Here is a 9,185-nt window from a genome sequence, read left to right as displayed (position 1 = left end):
ATAAGTTGAGTTGGCTCATTCATTCTCATTTTAATTTTGTTAGATTGGTTTCTTTTTTATCTAAAAACAAAAATCAAAGATTAGGACAGATTTGGAAGGCTGAAAACATAAATGCAAATTTACTTTTTTGTATGAAGAACCGATTTTGTTAGATTGTTCCTCTTTGATCGCTCTCCAAATCGATTCTGTTTTCTATATTTTGTTTATATAAATGGAAAATTGAAGTCTATATTGATATTTGGATGTGATACATACATGTTATATGGTCGGTCTCTCGTGAAGCCTTATACATACGTACAGCCTCTGCTTCTTTTTTGTTGAACGGTTTTATTTTCTTAAACTAGCTAAAAAGTGGAGTCAGTGTTTTCAACTTTAATTTGGATTAATTTACAAGCCAAAAGAAACAAGTTACAAAAGTGAACCCTTTTATTCTTGCCGAAGTGTTTGTGATTTTGTTTTTGTTCTTACGTTAGAACTTCTTTACGATTGAATTCTTTTTCTAAAACATTAATTAATTATGTTTACTATAGATTACGTCAGAATCAGAGGACATGAAGCCTATCGTGTTTGACAAGAGTAATGGAATGTTCCAGGTAAGAAAAGTTAATTATTGAACACTTCAAAAAAAATCGTAAATCAAGGATTCGATTGTTTTTAAAAAACTTTTTAGTTTTTTTTTCTTTTTGTAAAATATTTCGTAAAGTGCAAATAATTTGTGAAACATAATTTTAAGGCGGGATTTGCGGGAGAAGAAGCACCAAGGGTTGTGTTTCCTTGCGTCGTGGGTCGTCGAAAAGATGGACTGAATCAGACCGAATCTTACGTGGGAAACGATGCTCAAGCCAAGAGAGGTCTTCTTACACTTAAATCCCCAATGGGGCATGGTGGTATGATCGTTAACAATTGGGATGACATGGAGAAGATTTGGCATCATACTTTCTACAATGAGCTACGTGTGGATCCTCAAGAACACCCTGTGCTTCTCACTGAAGCTCCTTTTAACCCTAAAGCGAACCGTGAGAAAATGACTCAGATCATGTTTGAGAGCTTTGATGTTCCTGCTATGTACGTGTGCATTCAACCTGTTCTTTGTCTCTATTCCAGCGGTCGTACCACAGGTAAGCAATCAAAATCCAAGATATCGTGTATATTGTATTGCGTTTGAATCAATCCATGACTTACTCCGTTAAGTTTCTGTCTGTTTAGGTTTTGTGTTGGATTTAGGAGATAGTGTGAGCCACACAGTTCCAATATACGAAGGTTACGCACTCACACATGGGATACTGCGTCTAGACCTAGGAGGCCGTGACCTAACCGACTAGCTCATTCAAATCATGAGCGAACGTGGCTACACATACACCACATCCGTTGAGCGTGAGATCTTCCGAGACATCAAAGAGAAGCTCGGTTACATAGCTCTTGACTACGAGAAAGAGATGGAGAAGGTTACAAAGAGCTCGGCGATCGATAAAACCTACGAGCTTCCTGATGGTCAAGTGATCACGATAGGAGCCGAGAGATTCAGGTGTCCTGAGGTTCTTTTTCAACCGTCTTTGATTATGGGAAAAGAATCTCCTGGTATTCACGAGGCGACTCGCAATTCAATCATGAAATGTGCTGTCGATACTAGGAAGGATCTGTATGGCAACATTTTGTTGACTGGTGGGACAACAATGTTCCATGGGATTAGAGAGAGGATGACGAAAGAGATCACTGCACTTGTACCGAGAAGTATGAAGATCAAAGTTGATGTTCCTCCGGAGAGTGAGTCTAGTGTTTGGATTGGAGGTTCTACTTTGGCTGCTCTAAGCAGCTTTCATCAGGTCGAAAGATGATATATATAAAAATATGGGTTTTAAGTTAAATATAATGTGAGATTTTTGGGGTTGTTATAATGTAAAGTTTGTTATGACTATATTGCAGATGTGGGTAACTAAGGATGAGTATGAAGAAAGTGGAGCGACAATTGTTCACAAGAGATGCATTTAAATTTGTTAGTAATGCTAAACGTAGCATTCTAATAAAAGTAGCGTTCTATATGCTTTGTTTTGGTAAAATAAATTGTTGTGAGGGATTCCATATCTGTATCTCATTTCTTTGTTTTTATAACTTAATTATGTTGGTGTTGGATTAACCATGGTCATAATTATGTGGGTACAAGCATAATACTTATTGTAAGTTTATGTTATAAATTACATATAAAATGCAATGGTAATTAGAACTATCAATTTTTAGTCAACATCTCCAATATGTACTTATTTTATTTACAAAAAAGATAATTTAATTGAACTTTTAGCCATTAGTTAATAAATTTAATTAAGTCTTTCACATCATATTTTAAATATGAAATTATAAAATAATTAAAATTAAATCATTATTTAAGAGTATAATTAAATTATAACATTACAAATGGGTTTGATGGTTTCAAGGTTACAAGTGTCGCATTATCATTCCTCTTGAAAAAGATTTGTTTTAAAGTTTTACTTTTTAATAATTTAAAGCTAATTTAGTTTTTATAATCTAATTAGAAAGAAAAAAGTCAAAAATTAGGGAAGATTTGGATTTATTTAGAATCCTAATTATATTGTTGTGGTAGGAAAATGCAAATTTGAGGGATTCTCTTTTGTAGGAATATAAATAGACACGTAATAGTGTGGATCATTGGAATACGGCCGTGCTAGGAATCAGTATAATCTTTGTGTACGGCCGTGCCTCGGTTTATTTTCCAATACTACAAAAAAACAGCTTAGAACCGACAGGCATATCTGTCAGATAGCCGTTAGAAATATTCATTACCGACGAAAAAGAAACGTCCGTCGAATCTAGATTGTCGGAAAAATTATTCTGTTAGAAATCCGTCGGATCTAAATCTACAAGTGTTAGTTTATGATTTAATTTAGGTTTTACAGTTCTATTAATGTTAATGTTGTGTGAACTTCTTAACAATGATATTTTAAAACTTTTTGTTGAAACATGTTATGTCTACTTTTAGATAATGTCGGAGTTAGAGGCTATCGTGTGTGACAACGGAACTGGAGTGATCAAGGTAAGGAGAAAATAAAAACACTCTTTATTTATCCGTAAGGCTTCTATGATTCAAACACAATATTTATGCATTTACATATTGCTTTTACCAATAATTACACAAGAAAGGAAATAAAAGATTTCAGTATTATTCATAAGCATCTTTGCAAAGTGAGAATGCAAACGGGAAAACATTGGTCTTTGCCGTTTACATTTATAGTTTAACAAACAAAATGTTTTTTTTAAAGAGTCTATAAATTAAAACAAGATAGGAAATCTAATAGTTAGTGAATTAATTTTGAAGGTGGGATTTGCCGGAGATGATGCACCAAGGGCTGTGTTTCCAAGCATCATAGGTCGTCCACGGCACAAGGGGGTGATGCTTGGATATGACCATGTGGGATTTTATGTGGGAGATGAAGCTCAAGCCAAGAGAGGTATTCTTACACTTAAATACCCAATGGAGCATGGTATTGTTAACAATTGGGATGACATGGAGAAGATTTGGCATCATACTTTCTACAATGCGTTGCGTGTGGCTCCTCAAGAACACCGTGTGCTTCTCACTGACTCTCCTCTAAACCCAATTGCCAATCGCGAGAAGATGGCTCAGATCATGTTTGAAACCTTCGATACTCCTGCTATGTATGTGGCCGTTCAGGCCGTTCTCGCTCTCTATGCTAGTGGTCGTACCTCAGGTAAAGTATCTTCAATTATTAGTAATTCAAAATATATATATCTTCAATTAAAAGTTTCAATATAGTAAGATTAGACAAATGCAAACAGTCAAACACAAGAAAAATAATTTAAATGTTTATTTATATTTTTGGTCAATTGTTCTCAAAATAAATGTTAATGCATCAATTGCACGTAAAACAATCCATGACTTACTGTGTTAATTAATTTTATGTGTATTTAGGTATTGTGTTAGATTCAGGAGATGGTGTGAGCCACATAGTTCCAATCTACAAAGGTTACTCACTCCCACACGCGATTATGCGTCTAGACTTGGCAGGCCGTGACCTAACCCACTACCTCATGAAAATCATGATGGAACGTGGCTACACATACACCACATCAGCCGAGCGGGAGATCGTCCGAGACATCAAAGAGAAACTCTGTTATGTAGCTCTCGACTACGAGAAAGAATTGGATAAAGCTAAAACATGCTCACAAGTCAACAAAACCTACGAGCTTCCCGACGGTCAAGTGATCACAATAGGAGCCGAGAGATTCAGGTGCCCTGAGGTTCTTTTCCAGCCGTCTTTGGTCGGGATGGAATCTTCTGGTATTCATGAGATGACCTACAATTCGATAACGAAGTGTGACGTTGATATAAGGAAAGCTTTGTATGGAAACATTCTCATGAGTGGTGGCTCGACGATGTTCCCTGGGATCGCGGAGAGGATGAGCAAAGAGATGAGTAAGCTTGCACCCGCTAATACGAGAATTAAAGTTGCGATTCCTCTGGCGAGGAAGTATAGTGTTTGGATTGGAGGCTCCATTTTGGCTTCTCTAAGTTCCTTTGAACAGGTAAATAAGATATTTAAAATACAATTTTTAAAGTTTACTGTGAGTTTTTTGGGGGGTTGCTATAATGTAAAGTTGTGGTGTCTATATTGCAGAAGTGGATAACTAAGGCTGAGTATGAAGAAACTGGAGCGGCGATTGTTCACAAGAAATGCTTACTTTAGCCTTTTTTGTGCTTTCTTCTCTAGGCCTTTCTTGATTTAATAAACTGTGAGGGATTTTGTGTTGGAACAGTGGTCAAGTGTCAATGGACTTGGTTTGTTGTCGTTGTTGTTGCTGACAAAAGAAGAACATTTCCAAAACTATTCTTGCGATTATATATGTATGGATTATTGTTAATCAGGGTCATTTAATTTCATACCTGAAATAAAGAAAAAACAATTAGTTTATTTAATTTCTTGAGGAACACAAACAAAATAGATCGTGAAAGAGGCGAAAATAGTTTTTTGGATCTTATAAAAAAAATTCTACTAGTCTTCAGACTGGGGAAGATATGATGTTATTCTTTAAAATTAATAAATCACAAAAACTATACCAACAAAATATAAAAAATATGTTTATGCGATAAATTATCGCAGATAATGAACGACTGCATTGGGTTGGTGCAGGTACTGGTCTCACTTTAATTTGGTTTCATGTTGTTTGGAAGAAAGCGTTTCACGTAGCTGCGATTATAACAATTAGATTAAGGTTGAAATTCATTTTATTTATATTGTATTTTTTTATATAAAATAGAATTTATGTTATTGTTTTTAAAAGTAGATAAAACATTATGCAATAAAATCATATGCTAAATGTGAAGGTTTGAAAAAAATACATATTTTGTAAGTTTTATATTGTTAATGATTCTAGATAAGTACATGTAATATAACACTGGTTAAATTTTATTTCGTGAAATTCATTTTATTTATATTGTATTTTTTATATAAAATATAATTTATGTTATTGTTTTTAACAATTTGTTTTTTGATAAAACATTATGCAATAAAATTATATGCTAAATATGAAAGCTTGAAAAAACACATATTTTGTAAGTTTTATATTGTTAATGATTCTAGATAAATACATATGCTATAACACTGGTTAAATTTTATTTCGTAATCTATCTTGTAACCCACTATTTAACTTGTAACCAATCAATCTATCAATTTCGTAATCTATCTTTGGTTAACGTTGTAGTCTATCGATAAAATATGTAAAAAATAAATTTGTAATATTGTGTTTAAAGATATTTGGAAACAACGTGATATAGGATTAAAATCTTCCAAAAATACAATTTGAAATATCCATAATTTTATTTGTTACCATTAATATATCAATTATCAATTTGGAATATCCCTAATATTTAGGTGTAACTATTAATACTAATATATAGATTAATCTATAACCTATCTATGACCTATTTGTAACCATTTATTAAAAATATATAAAATCTACAAAAACTATGTTGTGTACTTTCCTTTTATTAAAAAGGGGATGAATACATCTCTGACGAAAAAAAAACAAATCAAATCCTTTTTCATTTTTATTGTGTGTATGATACATCTCTTTTTGGGATCAAAGACAAAAAAAAAAAAAAAAAAAAAAAAAAAAAAAAAAAAAAAAAAAAANAAAAAAAAAAATTAACTGAAAACATGTAAAAGGAATATGAGATGAATTACTGAATTTTTTTTAATGAAATTAAGATAAAAGGAAATTAAACTTTCATAACCTATTCCTAAATATATTTCTTGAGTGTTGTATATATAGTCATTATATACACTATTTAGAAAAACTTTCATAATAGTTACTGTATCTCTAAGTTAGAAAAATATACTTTGTAATTATAATTATTAAATATGAGTTACCCTCTTTAACAAGCATATATTTTATTTTGTATCAACTATTGTTTTAGTTTATTAAAACAATTAACCTTATCTAAATTTGAAGTCTTAAATCAAGATATATATATATATATATATATATATATATATAAATATCTCTATATAAGTAGAAACTTATTAAATATAAATCCTTAGTAAACTAAATTATATGAAATTAGAAACTAATCATATTATTACATTATGTATGGTTTTGATGGCTTCCTAGTCACACATGTCGCATTAGTATTATTTAATATTCAAAAAAAATGTCTTAGTTCATCTAGTATATATATTATTTTGGGTTAAAATGGTTACTTTTTTACTTATGTTTTTCAATAAATTAAAGCTAATCTAGTTTTTGTAAAGATGCAATGATACCTATAGGTTAAGCATAAGACACCATTCATTCACATTTAAATTTGTTAGATATTTTTATATAAAATTATAATAAAAATAAGAAAAAAATATTCAAAACATTATAGGAAGATTTATACTATTTGGAAGGCTAAAAATTTTAATGCAAATTTGAGGATTCACTTTGGTAAGGAAAAAACTAGTTCTAACAGTTCCATGGCCCATGCCTCTCTTTATAAACGAGGCAATCGATAGGAATTTTTTTTTTTTTTTGTCAAAGCATTATATCTTTTGTTGCCGAGACTGAGACACAAGGAATAAGAAGAAGAAGAAGAAGAAGAACCACAACGACATAATATTTGAACGTAAGAGAACGATTGTTCCTCTTTGATCTGATGATGGTATCCCTAGTTAATTAGCTTCCTCATACGATTTTTTTTTTTTTTTTGTCATCGTAATGAATTATATATATTGGGTTCTTTTGATCTAATAATTAACCTTTGACAGCAACAACAACAAAAAATTAACACCATCCGCTGAGTAATTGATACGAGGCCTTAACCTCCTTTTTTTCACTGCAGTTTTTAGATCTTGGTTCATTTTCTTTTCCACCCTCCTGTACGTATAGTAAGGGTATATATGCATGCATGGATTTCGAGCTAATTTATTAGTATGACTGATTTATGGATAACTGATGAATTTCTCTATATTTTTTTCGATATAATATACTTAATTTCATATATGGTTTCTCATGACTCTAACGTTAAGAATTCTCAATATAACTAGTTAATTGCTAAGAACTAAAATGATAAATTTCAGTTTTCAAAGTGTTAGTTTATATATTTAGTTTTGGTTTTTACACTTTACTTCACTGTGTTAGAAAATTCAAACTTCTTAATGACGATCATTTAATTTTAAAAACATGATATGTTTAATAGATAATGTCGGACTTGGGAGACGATGGCATGCCGAGTATTGTGTGTGACAACGGAACAGGAATGGTCAAGGTAAAGGAGTAATAAGGAGAAAATAGAAACACAATTTTACGCATTTGCATTTCAAAATATCATAATTTCTAAATTCAAAGTTTTTGTTAGTTTTTCCGCAAAATAATTCGCAAAGTAAAAAACAACCAACAAATGAACTTTTCTGTTTGCCGTTTTCAAAGTTATAAATACTTCCGGTTAGGGCATTGATTTAGAAAATATATGCTTGTACTAATTAATTATATATGTACAAATCATTACACAAGCAATCAAATTAAGTATATTGTAAAACAAGGTATCAGATCTAATCTTTGGCAAAACATTCTCAAGGCGGGATTCGCTGGACGCGATTCACCAGGTGTTGTATTTCCAAGCATTGTGGGTCGTCCAAAACACAAGGGAGTGATGGTTGGAATGAGTGAGAAGGATGCCTATGTGGGAAGCGAAGCTCAAGCCAAGAGAGGTATTCTTACACTTAAATACCCAATCGAGCACGGTGTTGTTAGCAATTGGGATGACATGGAGAGGGTTTGGCACCATACTTTTTTCAATGAGCTGCGTGTGGATCCTGAAGAATACCCTATACTTCTCACTGAAGCTCCTCTTAATCCAAAGGCCAACCGTGAGAAGATGACTCAGATCATGTTTGAGAAATTTAATTTTCCTAGTATGTATATCGCTATCCAGGCCGTTCTGTCTCTCTATTCCAGTGGTCGTACCACAGGTAAGTTACTCTGCCATTCAAGTTTCACAATACTAAGGCAGAACTGCTTTTGAACTTTAATATGTTCAATATATATCTGCGTGTTTAGGTATTGTGTTGGATTCAGGAGATGGTGTGAGCCACACGGTTCCAATCTACGAAGGGTATGCACTCCCACATGCGATCATGCGTCTAGATCTAGCAGGCCGTGACCTAACAGAGTATCTCATTAAAATCTTGATGGAACGTGGGTACACATACACCACATCAGCCGAGCGTGAGATAGTCAGAGACATCAAAGAAAAACTCTGTTACATAGCTGTCGACTACGAGCAAGAGATGGAGACGGCTACGTCGAGCTCGGCAATCGAGAAAGCCTACGAGCTTCCTGATGGTCAAGTGATCACGGTAGGAGCTGAGAGATTCAGGTGCCCTGAGGTTCTTTTCCAGCCATCATTGATTGGAATGGAAAGTTCTGGTATTCATGAGACGGCTTACAATTCGATAATGAAGTGTGATGTTGATGTAAGGAGGGATTTGTATGGAAACATTGTCATGAGTGGTGGCTCGACGATGTTCCCTGGGATTGCAGATAGGATGAGCAAAGAAATAGCTGCGCTTTCACCTATTAACGTGAAGATTAGGGTTGTGGCTCCTCCAGAGAGGAAATATAGTGTTTGGGTTGGAGGCTCCATTTTGGCTTCTCTATCTTCCTTTCAACAGGTA

At 33.1% G+C, this 9,185-nt stretch overlaps 3 protein-coding genes across 3 annotated transcripts in view; all 3 read left to right on the top strand.

Annotated features, from left to right (window-relative positions):
* On the top strand, nt 543-1,989 carry LOC104785167 (putative actin-9). The gene is given in 4 exon segments (XM_010510317.1): nt 543-593; nt 734-1,118; nt 1,207-1,823; nt 1,924-1,989. Coding segments are annotated over 4 exon segments (1,110 nt in total). The 5' UTR covers nt 543-551.
* LOC104785166 (actin-66-like) lies at nt 2,684-4,907 on the top strand. The gene is made up of 5 exons (XM_010510316.1): nt 2,684-2,878; nt 2,993-3,046; nt 3,329-3,722; nt 3,944-4,557; nt 4,650-4,907. The coding sequence occupies exons 2-5, from the start codon at nt 2,996-2,998 to the stop codon at nt 4,716-4,718; spliced, it is 1,128 nt and encodes a 375-aa protein (XP_010508618.1). The 5' UTR covers nt 2,684-2,878; nt 2,993-2,995; the 3' UTR covers nt 4,719-4,907.
* LOC104785165 (actin-104-like) overlaps nt 7,712-9,185 on the top strand; it is a 2,149-nt gene continuing 675 nt past the window's right edge. The window contains exons 1-3 of the mRNA XM_019245675.1: nt 7,712-7,777; nt 8,087-8,480; nt 8,569-9,182. Of these exons, the coding sequence (XP_019101220.1) occupies nt 7,712-7,777; nt 8,087-8,480; nt 8,569-9,182 (1,074 nt within the window). The remainder of the gene's footprint in view (nt 7,778-8,086; nt 8,481-8,568; nt 9,183-9,185) is intronic.

Source organism: Camelina sativa, chromosome 5 (genome assembly GCF_000633955.1).
Source record: "Camelina sativa cultivar DH55 chromosome 5, Cs, whole genome shotgun sequence".
Taxonomy (NCBI): Eukaryota; Viridiplantae; Streptophyta; class Magnoliopsida; order Brassicales; family Brassicaceae; genus Camelina; species Camelina sativa.
The sequence above is the reverse complement of the archived record's forward strand: the minus strand, read 5'-3'. Positions and strand labels throughout refer to the sequence as shown.

Coding starts and splice junctions, on each gene's coding strand:
- LOC104785166 (XM_010510316.1), top strand. CDS start 2,996: ATGTCGGAGTTAGAGGCTATCGTGTGTGACAACGGAACTGGAGTGATC. Junction 3,723..3,943: donor TGCTAGTGGTCGTACCTCAG/GTAAAGTATCTT, acceptor ATGTGTATTTAG/GTATTGTGTTAGATTCAGGA. Junction 4,558..4,649: donor CTCTAAGTTCCTTTGAACAG/GTAAATAAGATA, acceptor TCTATATTGCAG/AAGTGGATAACTAAGGCTGA.